Source organism: Sodiomyces alcalophilus, assembly GCF_042370955.1.
Source record: "Sodiomyces alcalophilus JCM 7366 unplaced genomic scaffold ACRALscaffold_1, whole genome shotgun sequence".
In the NCBI taxonomy this organism is placed as follows: Eukaryota; Fungi; Ascomycota; class Sordariomycetes; order Glomerellales; family Plectosphaerellaceae; genus Sodiomyces; species Sodiomyces alcalophilus.
Genome location: NW_027263532.1, coordinates 2,420,936 through 2,445,059, shown reverse-complemented (window position 1 = coordinate 2,445,059; position 24,124 = coordinate 2,420,936). Strand labels below are relative to the sequence as shown.

General features: G+C 55.0%; 9 protein-coding genes across 9 annotated transcripts; 4 read left to right on the top strand and 5 right to left on the bottom strand.

The window, feature by feature from the left end:
- Positions 1–51: 51 nt before the first annotated feature.
- Positions 52–5,128, bottom strand: ACRALDRAFT_1091186 (uncharacterized protein). Its single transcript, XM_071019556.1, has 2 exons — positions 2,772–5,128; positions 52–2,699 (listed from the first exon to the last, which is right to left on the bottom strand). The coding sequence occupies exons 1-2, from the start codon at positions 5,032–5,034 to the stop codon at positions 406–408; spliced, it is 4,557 nt and encodes a 1,518-aa protein (XP_070879120.1). The 5' UTR covers positions 5,035–5,128; the 3' UTR covers positions 52–405.
- Positions 5,129–5,979: 851 nt separating this feature from the next.
- Positions 5,980–6,724, top strand: ACRALDRAFT_1073894 (uncharacterized protein). Its single transcript, XM_071018171.1, has 2 exons — positions 5,980–6,235; positions 6,329–6,724. The coding sequence occupies exons 1-2, from the start codon at positions 6,117–6,119 to the stop codon at positions 6,612–6,614; spliced, it is 405 nt and encodes a 134-aa protein (XP_070879119.1). The 5' UTR covers positions 5,980–6,116; the 3' UTR covers positions 6,615–6,724.
- A 156-nt stretch (positions 6,725–6,880) lies between these two features.
- Positions 6,881–9,529, bottom strand: ACRALDRAFT_1079042 (uncharacterized protein). Its single transcript, XM_071018852.1, has 4 exons — positions 8,630–9,529; positions 8,055–8,505; positions 7,527–7,956; positions 6,881–7,468 (listed from the first exon to the last, which is right to left on the bottom strand). The coding sequence occupies exons 1-4, from the start codon at positions 9,214–9,216 to the stop codon at positions 6,918–6,920; spliced, it is 2,019 nt and encodes a 672-aa protein (XP_070879118.1). The 5' UTR covers positions 9,217–9,529; the 3' UTR covers positions 6,881–6,917.
- Positions 9,530–10,287: 758 nt separating this feature from the next.
- On the bottom strand, positions 10,288–11,123 carry ACRALDRAFT_1067265 (carbohydrate esterase family 5 protein; the record flags this gene model as incomplete). The annotated part of the gene is made up of 3 exons (XM_071017423.1): positions 10,288–10,558; positions 10,651–10,865; positions 10,938–11,123. 3 exons carry the CDS (start codon positions 11,121–11,123, stop codon positions 10,288–10,290), a joined length of 672 nt encoding a protein of 223 aa, XP_070879117.1.
- Positions 11,124–12,552: 1,429 nt separating this feature from the next.
- ACRALDRAFT_1046606 (uncharacterized protein) lies at positions 12,553–15,639 on the bottom strand (the record flags this gene model as incomplete). Its single annotated transcript, XM_071015458.1, has 1 exon — positions 12,553–15,639. The coding sequence occupies one exon, from the start codon at positions 15,637–15,639 to the stop codon at positions 12,553–12,555; it is 3,087 nt and encodes a 1,028-aa protein (XP_070879116.1).
- A 581-nt stretch (positions 15,640–16,220) lies between these two features.
- On the top strand, positions 16,221–17,147 carry ACRALDRAFT_2095763 (uncharacterized protein; the record flags this gene model as incomplete). The annotated part of the gene is made up of 1 exon (XM_071022737.1): positions 16,221–17,147. The coding sequence occupies one exon, from the start codon at positions 16,221–16,223 to the stop codon at positions 17,145–17,147; it is 927 nt and encodes a 308-aa protein (XP_070879115.1).
- A 191-nt stretch (positions 17,148–17,338) lies between these two features.
- ACRALDRAFT_2038804 (uncharacterized protein) lies at positions 17,339–18,277 on the bottom strand (the record flags this gene model as incomplete). Its single annotated transcript, XM_071020909.1, has 2 exons — positions 17,339–18,008; positions 18,075–18,277. 2 exons carry the CDS (start codon positions 18,275–18,277, stop codon positions 17,339–17,341), a joined length of 873 nt encoding a protein of 290 aa, XP_070879114.1.
- Positions 18,278–18,882: 605 nt separating this feature from the next.
- Positions 18,883–21,369, top strand: ACRALDRAFT_1046611 (uncharacterized protein). Its single transcript, XM_071015459.1, has 4 exons — positions 18,883–19,011; positions 19,117–20,266; positions 20,404–20,510; positions 20,723–21,369. The coding sequence occupies exons 2-4, from the start codon at positions 19,236–19,238 to the stop codon at positions 21,241–21,243; spliced, it is 1,659 nt and encodes a 552-aa protein (XP_070879113.1). The 5' UTR covers positions 18,883–19,011; positions 19,117–19,235; the 3' UTR covers positions 21,244–21,369.
- Positions 21,370–22,909: 1,540 nt separating this feature from the next.
- ACRALDRAFT_1073900 (uncharacterized protein) lies at positions 22,910–23,969 on the top strand. The gene is made up of 3 exons (XM_071018172.1): positions 22,910–23,086; positions 23,148–23,275; positions 23,357–23,969. Exons 1-3 carry the CDS (start codon positions 23,039–23,041, stop codon positions 23,403–23,405), a joined length of 225 nt encoding a protein of 74 aa, XP_070879112.1. The 5' UTR covers positions 22,910–23,038; the 3' UTR covers positions 23,406–23,969.
- Positions 23,970–24,124: the final 155 nt, after the last annotated feature.

Below are 24,124 nucleotides of genomic sequence, written 5' to 3'. Positions count from 1 at the left end.
GAGAAAAGGGCAAGAAAAAGAAAAACAAACTCAAAGGAGAAAAAAAAAAAGCCTTGAAAGAATATCCATTGTCCTTCATCCAGTTCGTTGGTTGATCGTAATAATGGCAAAACAAAAAAATACCGTCGTTCCTGACAGGACGTGGGCTCAGTGTTCTCATATCATCGGCCCCCGAAAAAGGACCTCGTCTTCCGTCACAATAAAGCCGTTTCATTTCATCCCCGCCGCAGTCGTTTCGCGTCCGAAAAGCCAGTCGACCAACCGACAGTCCCAAACATTAATGCACAAACACGAGCAATCCCAAACGCCCACCCTGGCCGGATCCTGTCCCTACCAGCTTCCATCCCAGTCCCAAACGCCACTCGCCTCGTCCAGTAGAATGAGGACGACCCTTGACAAGCTGTCCTACGCATCGTCGCCTCCCCCACCCCCCTTCAGCGCCGACCGGAGACTGGCCATCTCCCGCCGCAGTCGCATGTTCTCCTTCTTCAACCGCGCCGCGTCTTCGCTCTGCTCGCGCAGCTTGGCCACCAATTCCTCCTTGTCTTCGCGCCCCTTGCCCCGCAGCGCCTTGACGATTTTGCCCAGCTCACCGTTGAATTTTTCGTAGAGGAGCTCGTTCTCTGCCCTTGCCTCCTTATAGAGCTGATCGATCGCCTTGGCCTTGGCTTCCGTCGCCTTGAGTGTGCTGTCCATATCGGCCTGGATCGCGGTATGCCGCTGGTGGAGTTCGCCCATCACCGTCGGGATCCGCTCTTCTAGAGCTGCCACCGATTGCGCCAGCCGCCTGAGGTCCACGGTTCCGGATCGGTGTCCGAGGCCGCTATTGACGCGTGACATTTCCTCGGCGATCTTGCTGAGCTCCGACCTAAGCGACGCATCCACCTGGTCTACGGCCTGTTTCTCCGTCTGCAGTCTCTCCCGCAGCTTCTGCGGGGACTGCAAACGCAATCTGCCCGACCCACTCGTTTTGGTCGGACTTGTGGTCGGTCGCGTTGACATCTCGCCCATGCTGGGAGGTGCGCTGCGTGCCGGCTTTAGGGTCGGGATTTGGGATACGGACAGCGCTTTCGAGTGCCGTCTCGGCGACTTGTCGCTGATCGTCGATGGCGATGGCTGGAATACTTCCACCAGGCTGAGGTTTTCCTTCTGGGCCCGCGGAGTGCGCAGGCTTTGCGACGCTGGGCTGACTGGGATTCTTGACGGCGTTGGTGGCTTATTTCCAGGCGTCGAATTAAACTTATCTGATGTCTGCTTATTGATGCTGAGGGGCATCACGGCCTCGGCCTCGGCCTCTTCCTCGGGATCTCGGATTGTCGCCGCCTCCATAAGACTCTTCAAGTCCGACAGCGAGCTGCGTCGTTTCTTCCTAGGCGACTTGACCGGGTAAGCCTCAGGACCCGGCTCCCCGATCGTCTCTAGGCGGGGGTCATGCCGGTGAGAGCTGGGTGGCCGTGTTGGATCTTCGAAAGCTCCCACGATAGGCGGCCTGTCCCGCGAGTCGGGACGCCTGAGCTTATTAGGCTGCCCATAGCCGTTGCCCATGTCAATAGATCTAGTCCTGCCCACCGCCGCCCTGGACAGACTGCCATGGCTGACGTCCCCCGTCGCCGGGTTACGGCTGTGCTTACTGAGCGTCCTCCAGACAGAGAGACGGTCCTCGTTCTTACTGTTTTGTCGCAGAAGCGTGTCGAACCCGAACTTGCGACGGATCGAAGAGGTGTTCGATGTAAAAGAGCCAGCTTTGATGCTGCGTGTCGTCGAAGTTACCGAATCGTAAGCTGAGTTGCCTTGGCTTGGATTGGACCCGAATCCGATGTCCTCGAAAATCCGGTCGCAATCGTCGACGAGCCTATCCAACAGGTTGATGTAATTATGCGCGGTGCCGTCCGGTACAAGAAGCTCTGCGAAAGCCACCGTCAAAACACCGCGATCACCGTCGTTGCCGCAGCCATCGAGTAGGTCCGCCAGCAGCTTAATCAAGGCGGTAAAGGCTCGTCGGTTCTGCGGCGCCATATCGCCGAACATGAAATGGACAAAGTCGGAGAAATTCCCGGGCACCTGCCTGTTCACCCGCTCCTGGAGGGTGTCGAGGGCTTGGATCGTCATCACCGGGCCCATCTGCTCCCGCCAGGCAATGCGAAGGAACTTCTCGAAAGCGACGAATATGACATCAGGGGTGAGGTCCGCAGAGGCTTCCAGGTCAAAGGGGCTCTCGATGAGTCGGTTGTATAGATCGTTGACGGCCAGCTCATCAACCACCGCCCTATTCAGAAGCATCCGCCCGACGATGCTTCCCTTGCGGGACTGGAGGCTGGCCACGTATCCCGTAAATGTCTGCTCGAGCCGCACGAGGGGATTGTCGGGTTTGTCATCCACATTGACTCGGACGCCATCTCGGCTTCTTGCAGACCCGAAGATGGAATTCGTCTCGCTGTTCCCGCGGGACATTGAAGGTGGGAACGCGCTGGAGACGGGTGTTCGTGGATGCTTCGGGCCCTGATCCGTATTGGCATTCGAGCCGCCGCCCCATATAGTTGACAAGAGTCCCTTGACGGGCGAGGAGGCAAGAAACGATCTCGTTTTCTCGGCCCGGTTCGACACCTGCATGCCCTTGAGGATCTTTGTATAGTATGAGACCAAGGCAGGTGCGAGGCGCAGATTAGAGACATTGAACTGCATGCTCAAAAGTTGGATGACTGCGCTCTTTGTGGTTAGTGGGCGATGACTTGGGGGGCAAAAAACGAGAAGGGGAAAAAAACAATGCTTACTTCGACGGGAAAGGGTGGGAAGGAGGTCTTCCACGGCGATCTCATCCGAAAACTGCTTGCCATTCAAGCCGGCAGTGCGCATGCTTACGCGCCTCAGGTCACCGCAATATACGTCGACGGTAATTTCCACACCGTAATGGCCCACTGGCGCGCCTTTGGTTCCTTTCTCGTGATCGACGACGACGCGGATAGGGGCAGGCTCTCTCCTCCCTTCGATCAGCTGGTCCGCACCTTCCTGGAAAACAGCGGCGAACAGGCCAAGGTTATTATCCGGCATCCTGACGGACCGCAGTGTCCAGCAAGGGTCATCACGCTCGGCCTCGGAGAAACGTCCCTCGACGCGGGCCTTGACGATATCTTCGGTCCATTTCGCAGCTTTCCCCTCGTAACTCTCGAGCAGCATGAAGCAGCGGGACGTGACCGCCGTCCCCGTCACCCATTCTCCCGCATGGGCCCCTTTCATCTCCTGGGTCGACGTCATCCATACCAGAGTACCGTCGGACGACTCGGTGAAGCGGACGCCGGCGAGATTGTGCCATCCCGTAAAGGCAAGTTCATACGAGGCGGGGCCACCGGCAGCGTTCGTCATGGAGACCAGAAGTCCGGCGGCGGAGGGTTTATCGATCTCGCGTAAAAGATCGCGTCCGGTGACCATGGTCGGACCCAGTTTCTTGAGGATGACGATGCAGTCGGAAAAGAGGAGGAAGATACCAGATCGATCGGGAATCTCGGATTGGTCGATCATTCGGAAAGGCGCAGGCAGTTCGACAAAGTCGGCGGCAAGGAGAAGCCGACCGTGTGGCTGGAGGTCAAAGGGCCAGCTCTCGACCATGTTACGGAGACGATTCGTGACCTGGGGCTTATCAGGTAGCGGGTCGTCCATAGAGCATATGTTGGTGATGATGTCTCGTGCCTTGAGCAAGGGCTGCAGGGCCGGATGTGTGATGGGGAGACAGCTGACGACCTGGTCGATGAGAAGACTGTACCGCGGCAGCCTTTGCACTGGTTCGATCAAGATGGATCGCACCGTCTGCTCGCCTGTCTGAGCCACTCTCTGTCGGAAGCTGGACTGGTGATCCAGGAATGAGGTGAGCAGGAGGGGGAAATGCTGGCTAGCGCGGATGTAGTCCTGATAACAATCGGTAAATCTGGGGAACCACTCGAGAAATATCCTCGCCATGGCCAGAGCACCACTGGGGTCCTTTGTCCGCGCGGATGCCCCCAACTTGGAACCGGTCATGGCAACGGTGGTCATCTCCATATCCTGGATGGCTTCGTCCTCGGTGTCGTCCATGATCCTGCGCAGCTCTTGCATGAAGGCCGAGTTGATCTGCAGGATGCGATCGGCGGATCGGGGAAATAGCTTCTCCAGCTCCTCTTCAGACGGGCTCAGACTGCCGGGGGCCCGTTGCTTGGCACTTTTCCGAAAGTCGTCGGCAATATGATTGACCAACTCGCCCAGTTTCGCGACGTATCTCTCCTCGGTATCGACGAGTTCGCTGAGCTTCATCCTCAGTTCCACCTTGCGGTCCCTGGTGAAGGACTTGCCTCGATTGAGCGACGTCGGTTTGGACGGGGCTCTGCGCAGCCTGGTTGTGGGCAAGAACACGGGCTCCCCGAAGAGTTTCACCAAGGGCGTGTAACCGCCATACATGCGCAGTGTGGGATCCAGTATGTCGTCCTCATCGTCCGGAACTTCCTCCCAGTCCTCCGGCCGCAGGGGCACGATGGCGCCCGGTGGTAGGACGAGATCGATGTCCACATTACTCAAGTGCTGGGTTTGGAGAGCCGTCTGCAGGGTGGAAATGACGTCTGCGGTGTGATCGCTTTGCACCAGTTCCTTGGCCAAATCGGCGGCGTGTTGTTCCCCGAACAGCGCCGGCGCGCTCCCTGGGCGCCTGCCCCTCGTAGTCGGGTAGGTGTTCTTGAGGTGGTTCTTCACTACTTCTGGCAGTTCGGTGAAGTATTTATAGAGGCCGAAGGCGAGGCCGCGGTAGATCTCGTCGCCCTGCCATTCGCGAGGCAAATGGTTGACAACGCTATAGAATGGCGAGTTGGGACTGATAGTGAGGCGTGGAAAGGACTTGAAGCCGGCGGGGCTGTAGACGTGGACCTGAACGCGGGAGCTATTGAGGGTGAAATTGGCGGTGGTCGAAGGGCCGTGGAAAACAAAGACGGGGAGGTGGCCGAGAAGAGGGTCGGTGGTATGGTAGAGGGTGATGTGCTCTGGTGAGAGAGCCAGCTCGTCCGTGACACGAACCATGACAATGGCTGTGTTGTTGGGTGGGCTTGGTCTTGTTAGCAGGTCGCCTGGCGCATCGCTCGGTTCAAGGACGGGGCAAAAAGCCCAGTTTCGGCTCGGAACAAGAGACGGGATCGGATCGCGGCGACAAGTTGCTGATGAGGAGGGAGCGAAAAGCCAAGATTAGGCCCTTAGGTCCTGTAAACAAGGCTCGGAGATGATATGACCGAGACGCGTCGCCGTGCAGCCGTAGTCCTAGTGCGGGATTTGGCCGACCGACGACGAGACATGGATGAACCAAGTGATAGAAATGGAGAGCTATAACAGAAATGCGGTGCAGTGTAGCCGTCGGCGCCACCGTCCTCGCGTGTGTCCCAGGAGTGACGCTTTGTTCGTTTTCTTATCGCAAAAGGCGGGGATGGGTGTCAGGAATGCTGGGTTTCGGAAAGAGCCTCGTCTAAGTATAATAAACGAGTCGGGGGAAGACGATAAATCGAGTCTCAGGTTGGTTGTATTAGAGCTACATCAACCCGTGGTCAAAGCAATGGTTGTTGGATCTGATATTGACTTGGGTTAGGCCGAAGGCAGGGGAAAGTTTTGGCAACATGGAGTCCTTGGGTTCCGAGTCGGTCGGTCAGGAACATCACACACCGCCCAGTCGCATCAGTACCTGGCGCCTTGAATAATCAGGTACCCGGGCCAACCAGGAACCTGATAGTCGCGCCTGTCAGCCAATTAAAGTCGGTTATTCGTCTCCACTGTAAACACTCGCCAGGTACATGCTTAAACAGGTACTCTGTACTTCCCACGAAGTACTCAGGACCCCTCTTTCCCTTTCTGGAGGCCCCACAGGTGACCTCATCCTTCCCCTGACTCTTTTCCCCGATGCTTACGGATCGAGAAGCTGGCCTGACAACTCTGAAAACTTCAGCCTTGCCCTTGATCCCAAAGAGTTGCGGCTCAAGACTCGATCAGCGCGCCTATCTATGCCCTAACTCCTAACAAAGAACTAGTAACGGCAACACCATTGCACCGCAACACCGCACCAGCACTGGCATCGCTGTGCCCCGTTCAAAGCCTACCTCTTCCTCCCATTCCCCATCATGCCCTGCCACGACGACGCCGGCATTCGTCTCGACTTTGCCCCAGATGGAAGAAGTTATAGGCTCTTTGAACTGCCACCTGAGCTTGAGACTCTTCTACAATCTTCCACCGCCCCTGTGTAAGCTTGAGCTCCTCGGCCTCTGACCTTTCCTTGGCTTCGATCCCACGTCGCCGCCTCGACCACCGCATCTTACTAACCCCCACGGCTCAGACTGTACTTGAAACAGCCCGAGAACGAGACCTCAGCTGTTCTCACCAATGTACAAGGAAAGACCTACACACTGCAGCAGAAGAACACCTCCAACTCCCTCCTCCTCCTTGCCCCTTCCACGGCAACATCTCAGCCCTTACAACCAGGCGACTCAACTCAATCCTTGGGCCCCGGAATGACTGCTGTCGCGCAATTGCATGAGACCATCGAACTTGTCGCCCAGGCGGCGACAGCTGAACAAAAGACACGGGGTAAATGGCACGAACGGTTCGGGAGGAATCGATGAACCTGTTCTCACCGTATTTTTCCGCTTCCGCTCGAGCTAAATCGCCATATACGTGACACGGGTCAGAACGCTCGATCCCATCGCTGGGATTGGTTTCCGACCACAATTCTCAAAATATTTCAAAATGCCTTACTGGTTTCATCATCGCAAAATCTATCCCAGTCCCACGTCCTTGTGCGCCTGTTCCCTGACTCTTTTGGTCTGCTCAACCACGGGCCTGCAGTTATAAGTCCCAGATTGGTCAAATTCCTGTCTGAGCACCCTATGGCATGGGAACATGCGCAGCTCTTCATGATCCAACATTTAAAACGGCAAGACATGAGGATTTGGACGGTGCGCCCCCGGAGCTCGATGGCGACGGGGCGGGCCATTGCGCCTCTGTGCTTGACCGGCGGGCCCTGCCAACGGTACATTCGCGGCTTCTGGGTACGGGTGAGCATCCCGTATAAAGTGGTCGGCGATGAAGGGGTTACGTGGTGGCCCGGGACCCGCAAGGCGCATGTCGGCGACTCCTGGCTCCTGATAATGCCTGGCGTCCGAAATGTGCCGCCGTCGACGGTCCTCCATCTCCACCCTTTTGGACACGTGGATCTGTAGAAGCTCCGGATCGACGACGGGATTTTCTGCCAGAACCTTGCGACGAGCCCTCTCCTCAGCTCGCCGCACTTCTTGGTCGTGACGCGCCTCTTGACTGTCGAACAGCGGACAGTTACCCTCTTTACCGCCTCGATCCTCGTCATTAAAATGATCGTACGTGCAAGACTCGGAACAGACATAACACTGGACGTTTCCACAGCCCTTCTGTGGGCAGGTCATCTTGTTACATCCACCGGTCTTGACGAATGGAATGTGGCCTGGGATCAGCTGTTAGCATGGGTTGGCTCCTTCTCCCCCGCGGTGTACCTTGCTCACATTTGTTGCATTTCCTGATGAGAGCAGACGACATGGCCTCCTCGATCTGTCTCCGAGCAGGGATGCCACGCTCACGCGCCGCCTCCGCGCATGACTTGGGTATGTGTGATTCCTCCTTGCAGAGGCGGCAACTGACCAAGAGGCACTCGGAGTTGCCGCACCGGAACTCTTTGTCTTCTGTGACAGGGGGATACTCGGCGGCATACGGGCATGCCGGACACGTCTCCAGGTTCGTAATGCCGGCCATCCTGAGCACCGTCTCGGTTTCGATGCGATCCAGAGCAGCCGTCAGCTTCTTGTCAAGAAAGATCTTGCGCTGGTCTGCCGGGAAGTTCGCAGAACAACCACCCGTGGACAGGCACTTCAACTCGTATTTAGACATGCCGACGACGGTTTCTGCATTTCGCTTCGCGCAGCCGATGCAAAACCACTGCGTCTCTGTTAGATTGGCGTAGCCTTTGGGCCGGCACACCACGCGGTGGCCATCCTTCTACTTGTTGATTGTGGGAGATGGAGGGAACGACTTACATGTGCCACGTCGCTGTTGCAATAAACCATGCAGTTCATGGGGAAGTCACCGAAACAGCACCCACACTCCATCATGGTACCTTCGGCCTTGGCCCGAGCAAGGTTTTCTTCGTCCTCCTGTTTCTTCTTGTCGGCCACGGCACGTTTCGCGGCCAACCTCTGGACCACCCATCTTGCTGCCTGCAACTCTTCCAGGGCTTCTTTCTCGGCCGGGACAGACGAGGCCGCAATCGTGGCATCGAGGCGGCGAGGGGTAAACGGCAGGTCCTGGCTAGTAAGGCGCTGCTCCGCATTCAGCTGGGCGAACCCATGGCCACCATCCCAGTCCCGTGACGCAAAGGCCTTATGCAGTGCTAAATAAGCAGGCAGTAAGAGATGACCGTTTTGGGCAAGAAGTAGAGCCACGTCCTGGTGGCGGGCACGGGGAAACTCCCAGCGTAACACACTCTTCCTGCTTCATGGTCAGCATTCCGGCGACATTGCGTTGGGCGTGGAAATACATCGCCAAGATCTGGATCCCGCCGCCAACATCCAAGGTGCAAATGAAAGTGTAGGGCCACCACGCTCCGACTTACGACATGGCGTAGTACGCTGGATCCTTGTTCGTCATTTTGCGTGCTGGATTATCGAACCTGGATATGTACGCCTTCAGCTCGTCGGTTTGTTTGGAGTTGGATCTTTTTCGCTTGCGTTGGACCATCTTCGGTCGCTTCTTGTAGGCAGCCCCCCTATCCACCAAGTCGAGAATGTGGTCGATGATGGCCTCCTGGTCGAATCCATGCTGGCTCGCCGTCTCTTCGAGATAGTCGGGACAAATGTCTGGGAAGATGGAAGCCACGGCCTCCTTGCACGCCCTTTTATCCTCATCCGACGGCGGTTCTTCTGGCATGGCAGGAGCGATTTCGCGCAAGTCCTCTCTACTGCTGGGCCTGTTCATGTGCTGGTCATGGGCTTGGGGTTTGATTCTGACCTGAGGGGGTGGAAGCCGGGGTACGGGACTCTTGGCTCGTGGGGGTGCGGGTGCTTTTGAGGACTCTGCATTCATGACCGGACGCCCATCGGGTGGCCTTTTAACGGCAGCACGATGGTCGGGGGGTTCCCCTGCACGCGGCCTGAACATCCGACGTATCCTAGCCAGCATGATAACCCTTTGTGCATCCATTTATCAACGCCGAACAGGGCGGAAGGGGCGGGATATCGCCGTAGTGTGCAGTAGGTTGATCTAGATGTATGGGGATACGGGGACATACCATAAAGGAGAAAGTTGAAACACGTCTTGGTTTTAGAGACCAAAACGCCTTTGAAGCGTGCTCTTTTTCCAAAGAGGACGTTTTCAAATAGGACCGAGAGACGCTCGAGTGTGATGGAACAAGTCCAATATCTCTGGATCGTACAAGTAGATATGAGCAACACGCGGAGTAGCCAGATTGATGGCACCCGGTGGCTACCGAACCTTACCTTTGTAACTACAGCCAGTGACGAGGCCTTGACGCCTCATGCGTCGTATACAGCCAGGCAGGTTGTGATTAGGGGAAACATAGCGGACTCGTCCATAGTGATTGCCACTCTGTATTGCACACAAGAATACCGGATAACGAAAACGATTGATCTCTATCCTTGATTTTATTCTAGCGAGAACTCACAGGAGAGTTGTTATAACAATGCTACGTGTCTCGGTAGGTCAAGTCAAGACGTCCAAGGCAAGGCCGGTCGGATTTATTCGAGGCCACCGTGGCGTCGGGGGCTGAAAGTAGCCACTCGGAATATCAGGACAGATCAACCAATTGACAAAGTCAAAAGCAGCATTCGTCTTGTTACCAGTATCATCTTGCAACATAAAGTTGTCGAGTGGAACTCTCTTTGGTGGCCAAGCCCCCTTTACAAAGCCATGCCACGGGTCCGATCTCGTCGGCAACAAAGGGTCAACTCTTAAGTAGTGGATATTTGTCTCTTGCTCATGCCAATGTTAGATGGCTATATACAGTAACATAGGAGCAATGAACTATAAAAGAACCTGGGTGAAAATATGGACAGGAGAAGAATACCATAAATGGGTAGATGATGTGCGAGAAGACGCCACCAATGACCACAAGCCTGCGATACCTCTGTGAGATGCTCAACTGAGTCCATCCCAGAAGACAGCCTATTGCCAGAAACTAAACCCGGTACAAGCACGCCGGGCCAAACGCGGAATCTAACGCGAAAAGCGTCATTTGGCTAGGTGATCCCAGACTTAGGCGTTGATCTTACGGATCAGGTATCTAGGCGCGCTGATCCGAGCATCGGTGGTGTACAAGAAATGCGCAGGAAGGATGAAGAGAGAGCCATTGCAGACGGCATCCGTGGTGCGGCAGTAGATCTCGGTCTTGTCGGTGGGGAAGTTGGGGATTCTGCGGTTGTTTTGCTCATTCTTGGTATAGCCGAACAGGACGACGCCCTTGATCTGGTCCTGGATGGCCGACCCCAGTTCGCTGATGGCGTTGGACATGACTGCCGTGCCCTGGCTGTGTGGAGCTTTAGCGACCAAGTCATGAAAATGTGTCGGTGAAAGAAGAAAAGGGAGGGCGAGGGGCCAGTGACGGCCAGGAAAGCTTACCTATATCCACCAGCGACAACAGACGAGTTGGGACACTTGGTGTGTGCCATGGTAAAAAGACGCTTGCCCTCGTCGATGGCGGCTCTGTTCGTACCGGCGGGCAGCAAATTGGGAGCCAATTCGGCCTCATAAGGGCTTCCGACGCCTTGGACCCAGAGGTCATTGCCATATTCAGCTTCCAGGCCACGGGCAACCGAAGGGCCGGCGCTCGATCCCTAATGGAAGAAAAGAGAAAATGGTAAGCGACAGGAGAACTTCTTCTTCATCGTGGAGCGGGGCTATTGTACCATGTTCCCAGACTCCCCAGAAGCACGGGCAAAGATGAAGATGACACTGGGGCAATTGCTAGCGCTCCCATTCTCAAGTTCGCTGCGCGTATTGGATTGGCGAGCCTCGAGGGCTCCCGAGCTGACATCAGTAGGCAACGCCCACGCCAGGGCAGCAGCGACCGAGAGGAGAGTGAGAGTCTTCATCTTGTTGACGACAAAGAGCAAACGGATCGGAAGAGTTCGGTTCGTTTGGACGGGATCGGAGACAAGAACAAGTCGGCGGAGGGTGCGTCTTGTCGATTCTGGGTTGAGGACCTGGGACCATTCGAAAAGGCTATGAAGAGGGATCATGGTCTATACGTATTTATACGTCTCCAGTAACCTCCTCGACGGTGTGTCGACGATCCCAGTCTGGGCCCAGCTGGGGAAGGGAAATCATCCGAGGCTATCTCAGCACCAGCCCTTCCTGACCCTTTGTTCCAAGTACGCACGAATGATTCCGTGGATTGGATTGGGTCAATCATGGGAAAGTGTCCTCTGGTCAAGGCGAGTGTGTGGGCATCGTGAAGCCCCTTCGCAAGGTGGCTATGAAAGAGGAAAAGACCGTCGACGATCCTGTCGATATGCCGAATCGAAACTGAGTGGAGGTTTCGTCGTCACAAAGAGTACCCCACTGTACCTGGACGATCTCGCTTACTACCCCGCATTCTGGCCCACATTTCCCCCATACTACACTAGGCCCGGGGTACCTAAATCGGGTTAGTCGCAACGTGGGGAAGCATCTGCCGTGTCGGTCGGTCTTGGTAATATAACCGTCGTTCTTCTAGATATACGAATAGTAATCAGTCGTTTCTTTTCTGCCTCTGGGGGAACACAACTGGACTGGCAAGCTCTAAAATGGTCCGAATGTTGCCCTGTAGTGATGCTTAACCTCGGTATGAAGATGAAAAGACCTCGCGGTAAATAATCCGATAGGATGACCGGGGAAATTCCAGGTAAGCTTCCAACAGAGATGCCGAGGCTCAACTGAACTTTTGTCATCTCAAATCGGGCAGGAGCCATATCCAACTCGATGAGCTAGTAGATCATGGATAGAGATCTCCATCTAGTGCCATTGTCCCGTTTTGGTCTTGCTTGCGAATGTGATGCAGCTAGAGAGGGGAAGGATCGTGGCAGCAGGAGCAATGGCGACAAATATCGTGCGTGGTGCTTTTCTGGGAGATCAGTTCGGCATCATGAAATTTGCATGTGAGAGTTCGTGATGCAGGAGGCAGACGGTCTAGAACTCACCAACAGGTTCGGTCTCCCCCAAAATACTTGCCGCGTCCGAAGATACTGTCGTCGGGACTCTCGGAGAGACTCGAGAGTCAGCTTCTCCGGGTGTTCGTAATTTCTCGTGTCCACTTCCTCCTCTCCTTGTTGTCATTTGTGGCCATTTGGTTCTCGACAAAAGCTCGCGATGTTTCCAAAGTGAGAAAAGTTGATCGTGCTTTGTCACCGCTACATGCCGCCATGAACCGATACCGGAACATGTTCTATTCCACACGTCCAAACGAGGGGATCGAATGAGTGACCAGTCTCGGCCCCAAAGCGTGCAACCTGACGACTCCTCTACGCCCTGGAAATACCCCATCTAGCCCTCGTCCGATTCCAAGTTTTCGTCAACATCGTCCCCGCCCTCTTCATCCTCCGCCAGACCTGGTCTTCGTCGTCGTCGACTTGATCTTCTACTCGCAACAGCAGTCGGAGCCTTCCTTTGAGCCCGTGGCTCAGCGAGGACCGGCGCTGGAAGTCCCGAGCCACCCTCTTCTTCTTGTTCCCCTTCTGCCTCCGCGCCCGGATCACGCTGGTCGTGAGGATCCCCATAGTCTACGAGCAGGCCATCTGCGTCCTCTGCATCCTCATCGTCGGGATCAGGAAAAAAGCCCGACGTGTGCCGCACTGGTCGACTCCCGGTTTCCGCCGGCGAAACCTCTTCTTCATCGTCATATCCGTCCGGTAGAAACCCACCGCCCATATCCTTGTCCTCGTCTTCCTCTTCGTCTTGCCCTCGTCGCAACTGGCCCCTCTTCTCATCTCCAGCAACCGAATGCCCGCCTCCACGCCCAAAAACGTGTATGTCCACGCCGTCGTCAATATGCCCGTAATCCTGCCGGATGCGTTCGACGATTCGCAGTCCCTTGATAAACTTGCTCCATAACCGGAGTACTTCTTTCCGCTTCTTCTCGTCCTCTTTCCGTGCTCGCTCGGCCTCATCCTTGCGGAGTTCCTCCATCACTTGGTCGTGATATTCCTCGGCAATGACGACGCCCTGGATCACAGGCACAGCCATCCGATGGCCAAACTCAAAGTCGACGACCGCCTCGGCATAGTCGATCTGCAGCCGCTTGCACACCTTGACGACGCCACGGAATGGGACATGGACGGCTCCCTCCGGGCACATGTGCTCGGCGAAAAGGTCAATGTTGCCATACCCGTTCTTCGGAATGATGCCGTTCTGGATGGGCGGTGGGATGATCCAATCCGTTTGGTCAAAGCTGTACAGACCCTGCAGCACCTTTTCCCCGCTGATCGCTTCTGCCTCGGCAATCTCTCGTCGTCGGTTCGTCGTCGCTGCCCGATAGGGTACCTTCTTCAGGGGCTCCTGGCCGGGCAAAGGCGCCCGACCTTGCTTGTGCCACGTCTCTGTGCTCTTGACGTTGACCACGTCTTTCCGCAGGTACACAGGCTCCTCAGCCGGCACGCCGTCTTTTCCCTTGCCCTTGTTTCTGAACATCTTGACAGGCTTTGCTGTCGCGACGAGGGCCTCTTCGCGCTTGAGATGTCGTTCCAGACAAAACTCCTTGGATTGCTTGTAGTATTGCAGCGTCTCTTCCCCGTCTTTGACTACTTTCTTTTCTGGTCTGGTTGGTTTGAGGTCGGTCGTGTCTTCCATCTCGTCAACCTCAGTGATGGGGTGCTTCGGCCCCCCTCGGACGAAGCTTTTCATCACCGTCTTGAACCAGTCATACTCTTCGTACCTTTTCACCTTGCCATGTCGATTGTAAACTGGCACTTTCTCGACCGACATTCTCACGCCCTTCGTCTTCCCGGGTAACATTTTGCGTTTGAGATACCGGACCGTCACATCCTTTGCAGTGCCGTCTTGGGAGAAGCCCACGACGTAGGCCATTACCTGCTTCGCCTTGTCGGCTTTCCCGCCCCGTGGTTCAAGGGATTCCACGAGTTCCCGGTTCGTCGCGACGACCTTTTTGACAATAGGGTCAACCGGAAGGTAAGTCTTGGTCACTGGTGACAGCACTTCCGTCCAATAAAGCGGAAACTCGAGATCTTGATCGAATTTCTTCAATGGTTTTGATACGTCATTGTCGGAAGGAGGTTCAATATCAATGATCGCATCTTCGTCGCTGTCGGGGTACTCGAGAGCCAGTTCGTCCGAAGGGGCGGCACGCGTGGCACGCGTCTTGCGGCCTGCACTTGAGCGGTTGACGGGGGTCCCTGGCGCGGTCGATGCCCTGCTCAGGTACGCACTCTCCATCGACTCACTGGCCTCACTGTCTCCCGCCTTGGCCCGCTGCACGGCCCCTAAGACGCTTGTATCCTTCTCAGCATCGGCCTCTTCCATCTTCGTCCATCCGAACCCCAGTGGTTGGAGGCTGGCCACCATGCGTGCTTCCATGCCTAGCGCCCTCAACAGCGCGGTGAACAGCTGCGAACCGACATCCCGACTACCGGAACAACTGATTGCACATTGTCGAAACTCATCGAGATCACAGATCCGCTCGCCTTGGACATGTATATCGTCGATTCCGTTCGCCCACCCCTTTGTTAGTCTATCCAGGCGTTCCAGTGACATGTAGCCGAATTTCCTCAGACCAGGAGCCGTGATGCGAAACCGTTGCTTCCACCAGGCTGCCAGTGCCTTGATAAGCCGGAATAACGGGTCCCCGTGACTCATGTCAACGGCACCCTCTTCTATCTTGTCGGCGGCTGATCCCCAATCTCGTACGCCCTCCGCGTCATGAGATCCATGTCTTCGTTGTCGCGGCGCTCGCTTTCTCTTCGCATCCTTTGGTGTTATATCCTTCGGCTCCAGCCCGCTTTTCTGTCTCCATCGATCGACCTCGTCAAAGAGGCGTGGCGGGACATGGGACATCATGATAGCCTGGATCTCCTGGTCGCAAATCCATGTGTTCCGTATTGCGTTGTGCCACAGTAGGCATTGCACATGCACGCAGTGCGTGGCGTTCCTAATTCTCCTTTCAATTTTCGATGGTCCCTTCTTGTTCCCAAACGGATTCGCAAGGGAGATTCTCGTATCGCGATGGAGAGTGAGTTCCAAATCGCCCGTGATTGCCGGTGTTTGGGATGTCGAGACGGGAGGGGGCGCTACATCTTCGAATTCAAGGTTATCGTCGTCATCGTCATCGTCGGCAGCTTCAGATGGCCGTTGTTGCTTAAGAATCGAAACATCCTCAAAATCAGCGTCGGACAGATCCGTCAATGAGCTCTCGTCGCTTTCTTCGTCCAAGGCCTCGAGAAACGATTTGCCACTCTGAGCGCTCGTCCCAGCAGTCGCATCCAAGTCGTCGTACAAGCTGGCCTTCCGGGGGTTCCTCGAGGGCCCCGCTTCGTGCGATCCGGTCGCTTGTCTTCGCTTTGCTGTTCTATTCGACGGGGAATCCTCGCGCAGGCGTTTGCGGGGAATGATGGGGGGCATTTTGCTGAGACGTTGGACGTGGCTGGGATGGACTGTGCATGGTGACGTCGAAGCAATGCTTCTAGCGAGGAGTCGCGAGAGAAACGCGAAGCCACGTGATGGAATTCGGCTATGAAATGATCCGTTTGGAGTGGGCACATGTACTTCTGGGGTGGGGAGGTACTCCGTACAGTCCCGAACCAAACATTCATACAGTGTTGTTGTACATATCTTAATGAACTGAAGTGCATAAACTTAGGGTGACATTGTTCCACGAGCATGGTCCCGGCTCCCCACACGGGGACACGCATTCCCCGCTGCGTACGTATACCTCACCAACTCGCGGTTCTCCTATCGAATTTGCTGGGTGCTTCCACATCCTTCGCCCGAAGGTTTCGTCAGCACGACTCGATTATAGCGACTCACGAGCGGAATGAAGAGTCAAGTCAATTAACAATCAAGAAGTATTGCGAATTTTACGTGGATTTACCCCTAGTGCAAGCGAAGTCCTCTGAAGCGTGGCGGTAATCGCAGGAATATATGAAAGCGCCAATTACGGACATACCTACACTCGAAGAACCCTTGTCGCCATGGCTTCCAATATGGAACGGAACGAGACGAGTTATGTGAACATGGAAGAATCGAAAGACGGATTCGACGCCAGCCTCGTGGGGAAGCACTGCGACTTCGAATACTGCAACCAACTCGATTTCCTGCCTTTTTTCTGTCAGTCCTGCAGGAAGACTTTCTGCCTGGACCATCGAACCGAAGGCACTCACAAGTGCGCCAATGCGGGCGCTTGGGCCGAGAAACGTCGCCAGGCCGCACTCGCCAAACCCTCGGCCGGCCAGGGCCGCCAGCTCCGCGACACGGTATCCCAGAAACCATGCGCCTCGCCCGCCTGCAAAACGACCATCGGCACCTCCCTCGTCCCCGGCGTCCACTGCACCAGCTGTAACCGCGACTACTGCCTCAAGCATAGGCTGAAGGAAGATCACGACTGCAAGAACCTTATCCCCATCGGCGCGCGACGTCCTGGCCAGGCCGACCTCGTCGCGTCAAGGACCAAGAGCGCGTTCGAGAAGTTGAGGGCATGGGGGTCGGCGAAGAAGGAACAGGCCGGTCGAGCGCTGCCCAAGCCCAAGCCCACGTCGGCGGCCCAACGCCTGATTGCCGTCAATACCTTGAAGAAGACCGCCAAGGGGGACGACAAGCTACCGATCGAGAAGAGAGTGTATTTGTACGTCGAGGCGGAGGCGGAGACGGCCAAGGCCAAGTTCCCCAAGGGAGAGTTCTTCTTCTCCAAGGATTGGGTCGTAGGGAGAATGTTGGACGAAGCGGCGAAGCGCTTGCAGGTCGACAACATCAACAACCGGTCGTCAGAAGAGAGGGACAAGCTGCGGGTCTTCCACGTAGAAGGGGGCCGACTGCTCGAGTTCAACGAGAAGGTCGGAACGGTTTTGGTGAGTGGGAATACGGTTATCCTGCTCCGCGGAGTAGGGCCACCCCCCGACTTGATCGACCTCTAAATGGGAACGCCTTCGATGATGACGACGATCCACGACCATTACCAAGACGCCTTCCTTCCTTTTGCATAGCGGACAGTGGCGACGTACATATCTATCTATTTATGCCTCATGTATATATACACACAACGCCCCGAGGTCATGAGGGCAGCTTTATGGGATGCGCCCATGAGAATGCACCCATGACGCGGTACCTATAAATCCTTCTCCTTCTTTGCCAAGAGATCTTCACGCCTAGTTTTCGGCGCATTCTCCACGTAATCCTTGCCCCCGTATGCCTCGAATCCCCTATAGAACAGCCACTCGACCGCATTCTCGACGGGCTCGTCAAACAGGAACGGCAACACGGGCACCACGGCTAAGCCGAGCCCAATGGGTCCCCACGTCCGGAGCTTCGTGTTTTTCATGTTCTTCATCGCTCTCCCCGAGTACTTGACTGTACTATGAATGGTGAGAGCGGGTAGTCCCATGCTTGCAAAGGTCTGGAAGATACCCCGCTGGACCATGACGGTGCGGTAGTCTTCCAGTGGGGAAACCTTGCCGGGTTGAACATGCGACCCCTCCGCCGACTCGACTCCTCGTCCGCCAACCGGCTTCTCATGATGCTCCGCGGATTCCAGTGACGGGTTGAGAACCCGCTGGTTATGCCAGTAGGGTTTGTAACCCTCGTAGCTGACGTCACCGAGGATGTAAAGCCACGAGATGCCATAGGCGGCGCGGACGAGGTTTTTGTGCGCCACGGGCCGGAAGGACTCGCCGATGTCGGATGTGTAAGCCACATAACGGTGGGCAGACATCAGAATGGTGCGAACACGCGTCGCGTAGGCGGCATAGCGGATGTTGGATTCGGTGGACTCGGGAACGCTGCGACATTCAGCTGCTGAGTTGCGAAGCAATGGGGGAGAGTGTCGAGATATTCTAGGCACATACTAGCCATCGACAAGTTCGTTATAGAAGTTGTCCTCCTTGTCCTGGCTATCTGCGATTCTCTGTAGAGACGCGGGTAATTTCCCCGACTTGGACGGGTTGTCTGGGTTGGAGGTTTTATCATCGTGCCGTACGCGAGACGCCGGTTCCTGCGCTTTATCGTCCGCCGCGGGCGCCTCTTTCGCGTCGTGTTTTTTCCACAACATTGTATGTAGAAGGGTTTCAGTGCAACTACGAATAGGAATAACTTTGTCGAGGCGCCGTCAAACGCGACTACAAGTGTCGCAACTATGAGACCTGGCGGTCCAAGATACTTGACCAGTTGCTTCGGCGACTGTCATTGTCTTGATGACGCAATTATCGAATTTTGCCCGAGATACCTTAATGAATGTACCAAGTTCGTACTCCGTACATCGCGCAGAGAAGTTCTGGTAAATTTAGGCTGTGCAACCTAAATTTACCGGAATTTTGCGGTGACACTCATAATGCCTCTGACCTCGAATGCATCGTTGGTTGTCCATGTTTCCAGCTTTCACATTTCTGGATTAATTCTGGAATTAGTGTTAAAAAAAAGAGAAAAAAAAGGAGGGAAAGAAAGGAAGTTATAGGAAGAAACTTATTGCGTCCTTCTGTCCATGCGAAGTGTCTACGAAGTACGAAGTATCTATCCTTGCCTTATGTTGTACTTTTCTGTTATGTAATATACGTAACCGTCACCTCACCCCTCACGATTACCCCGCACCCGTACCTTAACCCAATGGTTGTACGGATAATAACATCGTGATTATACTTTTTCTATACTGCCCCTCTTCGAAGGCCCTTTCAAGCTTATCCGCATTTTCCCTCACGGCATCTTCGGCCTCAATTCTCTCAACACGCCTAGAAAATCTCGGACAGCACCGATATTATATTGAGCGGACACAAATTTGGATAGGTAAAGGTATAGACCCTTTACTGCCTCCTCTATGGATTCAATTTCATTTCTACGTCTACAGCTCCCCATGTCGGATCACGTCATTATCCCAACTGACCCGAATACCGACAGACCAGATAATTCAACACGCAGACACCCAAACAAATCTCTACTCTCCTCCACTCCCTCGCATCTGTCCATTGCCTATCGGACCTTTGTCAATTAACATTTCTACTAGTCGCCTCTTCACAATGGCTCCCGCAAACACGCTGCCCGCCTGGGCTGAGCTCCAGGCTCACTGCCAGAGCGTCGGCAAGAACTTCGTCCTGAAGGAGGCCTTCGCCGCCGACCCGGACCGTTTCTCTAAATTTTCTCGCACCTTCTCCGACCCTGTCTCTGCCGATATCCTGTTCGACTTTTCCAAGAACTTCCTTACCGAGGAGACCCTTGACCTGCTGGTCAAACTTGCCGAGCAGGCTGGCGTGGAGAAGAAGCGCGATGCCATGTTCGCTGGTGAAAAGATCAACTTCACCGAGAATCGTGCCGTCTACCACGCCGCCCTGCGCAATGTTGGCGGCTGGGACATGAAGGTCGATGGTGTTGACGTCATGAGCGGTCCCAACGGCGTCAACACCGTCCTCGACCATATGAAGACTTTCTCCGAGCAGGTCCGCTCCGGCCAGTGGACCGGCTATACTGGCAAGAAACTGACCAACATTGTCAACGTTGGCATCGGCGGCTCCGACCTCGGCCCTGTCATGGTCACGGAGGCACTCCGCCACTACGGTGCCTCCGACATGACCCTCCACTTCGTCTCGAACATCGACGGTACCCACATGGCCGAGGCCCTCGGCGCCTCCGACCCCGAGACCACCCTCTTCCTCATCGCCTCCAAGACCTTCACCACCGCCGAGACCACCACCAACGCCAACACCGCAAAGTCCTGGTTCCTCGAGAAGACAGGCGGCAAGGGCGATATCGCCAAGCACTTTGTTGCCCTCTCCACCAACGAGCCCGAGGTAACCAAGTTCGGCATCGACCCGGCGAACATGTTCGGCTTCGAGAGCTGGGTCGGTGGCCGCTACTCCGTCTGGAGCGCCATCGGCCTCAGTGTGGCCCTCTTTGTCGGTTTCGACAACTTCCACAAGTTCCTGTCCGGTGCTCACGCCATGGACAAGCATTTCCGTGAAGCTCCTCTCCGCGAGAACATTCCCATCATCGGTGGTCTCCTGAGCGTGTGGTACTCGAACTTCTTCCAGGCCCAGACGCACCTCGTTGCTCCGTATGTGCACCCCTATTCCGTCGTCGGATCATCCGGCCGCCCCTTTTTTACCCCTGTTTCCCCCCGAAAGTTTTGTCTGAGAGTCGCATTGTGTGGGATTTGAAACTGACCATGGGATCGTGTCTCTGCGAGTTTAGTTTCGACCAATATCTTCATCGTTTCCCTGCCTACCTGCAACAGCTGTCCATGGAGTCCAACGGCAAAAGCATCACCTCGGATGGCTCCACAGCCAAGTACACCACTGGTAAGAAACTCGAAACTCGCGTCTCCCCCCCTTCCCTTGTTTCTTTCCAAGAAGAAAAGGAACGATGAACATATGTCTCGGATAATTGCGTTCGCGGCCAACCAGTCTTTGCTGGCGGCGGCAGCTCCTCATACCCTCTAGCTGGGCTATGCCTCACTCCACCCGTTTAACCATATCTTCACTTCCTGTATGAATTCTGACGCGATCAACAGGCCCTATCCTTTTCGGTGAACCCTGCACCAACGCCCAGCACTCGTTCTTCCAGTTGGTGCACCAAGGCACCAAGCTCATCCCCGCCGACTTCATCCTAGCCGCCAAGTCCCACAACCCCCTGTCGAACAATGTGCACCAGAAGATGCTGGCATCCAACTACCTGGCGCAGGCCGAGGCCCTCATGGTCGGCAAGACGGCCGACGAGGTCCGCGCAGAAGGCACGGCGGAAGAGCTTGTGCCTCACAAGGTCTTCCTCGGCAACCGCCCGACCTCCTCCATCCTGGTCGGCGGCCACATCGGCCCCGCCGAGCTCGGCGCCCTCATTGTCTACTACGAGCACGTCACCTTCACCGAGGGTGCCGTCTGGGACATCAACTCGTTTGACCAATGGGGTGTCGAGCTGGGCAAGGTCCTCGCCAAGAAGATCCAGAAGGAGCTGGACGAGCCGGGTAACGGCCAGGGCCACGACGCTTCGACCGCTGGCCTCATCGGTGCTTTTAAGCGCTATGCCAATCTGTAAGCGGAAGAGCTACCACGCATGCTTTTTCGCGAGTTTGAAAAGTTAGATCTCTTCAATGAATAGCTGTATTGAAATACCACCATAGACATTTTTGAATCTATCATGCAACGTCACCAGGTGTCCCCGTAGCGTCTCGACCAATCCTCCCCAAATAGTCTGGGAGGGGAAGGTCTACTCCGATCCATTCCAAGCAGTTCAACTGTTTAGAGTGCTCGTGACAATAACGTGAAATATCCTGTATGAACCTATCAATTATAAATATAACCCTTTCTTCCACGTCTCGGTCCGGGGTTTATACGTACCTAGGCCCCCGCTTGTGTTATAACACAAAGTCGCGATTGGGAAATCGGGGCGCTCTCGAGTTGCTTAAGCCAGATAATGAGACACTGTTCTGCGTCTCTCAAGGGTAGGCTTGAGCTGCCGTCGCGGCGACTTCCTTCCATAAGCGTGTTTTATTTAAACTCGTCCTCCCACTCCTATACCCGAGCTGAGGGAACGGTACTCCAAGATTCTCCAGATGAGGACGGCAAATGTTTTCTCTGATGGGAAGGCATCTTTCGCTTACCGCAGTGAAAGATTCAACTGTCTTCTCGAGCACTTCTCGTTGCCGCACGACACGCAGTTTGTGAACAGGGTCCTCGAATCCTACGAAGCCACCCTGGCCGGCTCCTACGAGCTAAAATGCGGAGCCGTCGGCATGCCGTCTACTCTGAGGAACACGGGCAAGAAGATTGCCGTCATCACCAAAGGTCCGCAGGATGCACAGGAACGAGCGATCAACGCTCTTGGCATCAACGGTCATATCGACTTTCTCGCCGCAACGACTCACTTCGAGTCTCCAAGGTTCAGGGCTTGTTCTGCAAAGTCCTTCAACACCTCGGTATTACCTCCGGCGATATTTCTTACATTGGCGACAGCGAGCGGCGAGACATGGAGCCCGCTATGGCTGAAGGCATATTCTCTATACATCTTGCCGAGGCAAAGAATGTGTCCTTGAGCTTGTTTCCGCCACAGGTCAATACATTGAGGAAGCTGCAATGCATCCTCTCCGGGTGAATTGGTGTGGTGGCTGGCATTGATGCTCGCTGTCGGGGGAGGCCAGCAGGGTGGTGCCTGTGAATCAAGGTGCTAGGATGATTTCGGCGACGGCGTCGTTCGCACCGACTGCATATCCGACGTCCATCGGCTCGTCGGTCGTTATAACAAATAGATGTACGTATTCGGCCGTGATAGAAAGTACAAGGCAAAGCTGTTTTGCTTGGTCTGGCGATTCCTCGAAAGGTGCCTGGCATTACCATTCTACCCTTATCCGAGACTGCGTTCGATCCCTTAGCAATCAGACGGCTGGAGTTGTGGACGGTAAATGCTGTCTCGCTGCAAGTGGTATGCGGTTCTACTGGTAAACCGGGTGGATGGGTGTCCTAGTCAACTTTGTCAAATAGCAAGTTCCACAGCCATGGTAGTATATTGATACAATCGAATGAACAAATCGTAGGCGGCAGATTGACTGCGTTGACTGCGTTGACAGATCGAGGGTACGGAGATTTCTGGGTTGGTGTATATGTACATGTCTGGTATGTACATGTAGGCATTACCATTCTCGGTTTATTATTGTTCCGCTCCGGATCTGTCCATCCGTGGGCCGGCTATGCGACGGTAATTATTTACGGATCCCAGCATCAAACGAAATCTGGAGCTTTAGCATCATAACTCGGACGAGCCTCATATCTCCCAGTCATCAATCCACCCTACCTCATCTAGACAACCCGCCGGTTTTTCCTCCCCGACGCCCAACATGGTTCAAATGTACACTATCGCTGGCCGCCAAGTCGGCTCCCACTACGTACGTTCCCCGTTGACCTCCTCTCCCGACGTCCACCACGCGCTTACCAAGAGACTTGCAGTTGGCCATGGGCATCCTCGGTGCCCTCTTCGGTGGCATCTACACTGCTACCAGGGGCGGCGGTAGCAAGGCTCCCGCGACCACCCCGCCCATCAATGCCTCCAGCCCCGGCGAGGCCGACTTTATCAAGTGCGTAAATTTGTTCTCCCGTTAACGGGGCCGCCAGTGCTTCGCTCGACCAGGGGTTGTTTCGGCTGACTCTCCCTACAGGAACTTCCTCGACGAAGCGGATAAAGGAAAGAAGGATGCGAAACAATAGAGCTTCCGGCGCGACGATACCCGCAGAATGAGCGGTCGTTAGGACCTGTGTACATATAGCAATGTTCGGTTGGGGTCATTCGACGTCGGGGAATACGATTGGCACCCGCTAGAGGACGCAGCTACGCTCGAATAACAACGTACCCGTTCGTCCATGTATTGAGCCTCGAGTCTAGGGATGGAAGTGTTGCCAGGAACATGATGCTGTCGTTCGTCCATGTCCATGCTGTGTCATTTCCACGCTACTACGCCAGCGAGGTCGTACCAATGGGTTTTTACAAAGCCCATAAGCCACAAGAGTCTTGATGTCGCAATAGTATCGAGTCATATTCCATCGAGGGGCGTGCTTGACCGTGGCGTTTTCGACTTCTCGCCGAGACAAAGCTTAGCGTGCCGTACCTAGATGATGGCTCGTAAAAGGAGAAAGCACCGTGCCTCAGCTTTGCGTCGGGGTACTCTATAACCTCATAACATCCACATACGTTATGCATTGTATCAGATTATCGCAGTCTCATGGTGCATTCCGGTAGCGATATCTAGGTAGAATTCGAGTTGAATAGGTAGGTACTTAGTGCAATTGGAAGGAAACGAGCATGCGCATATGAAGATCATGGAGTTATGCAGACCCTCAATAACGATACAGTACGCAGCACCGTACATTAAACCTTACGATATCCATAGAAAACTCTCTATCCAAGAGAATCCCCACACCGTCACAGT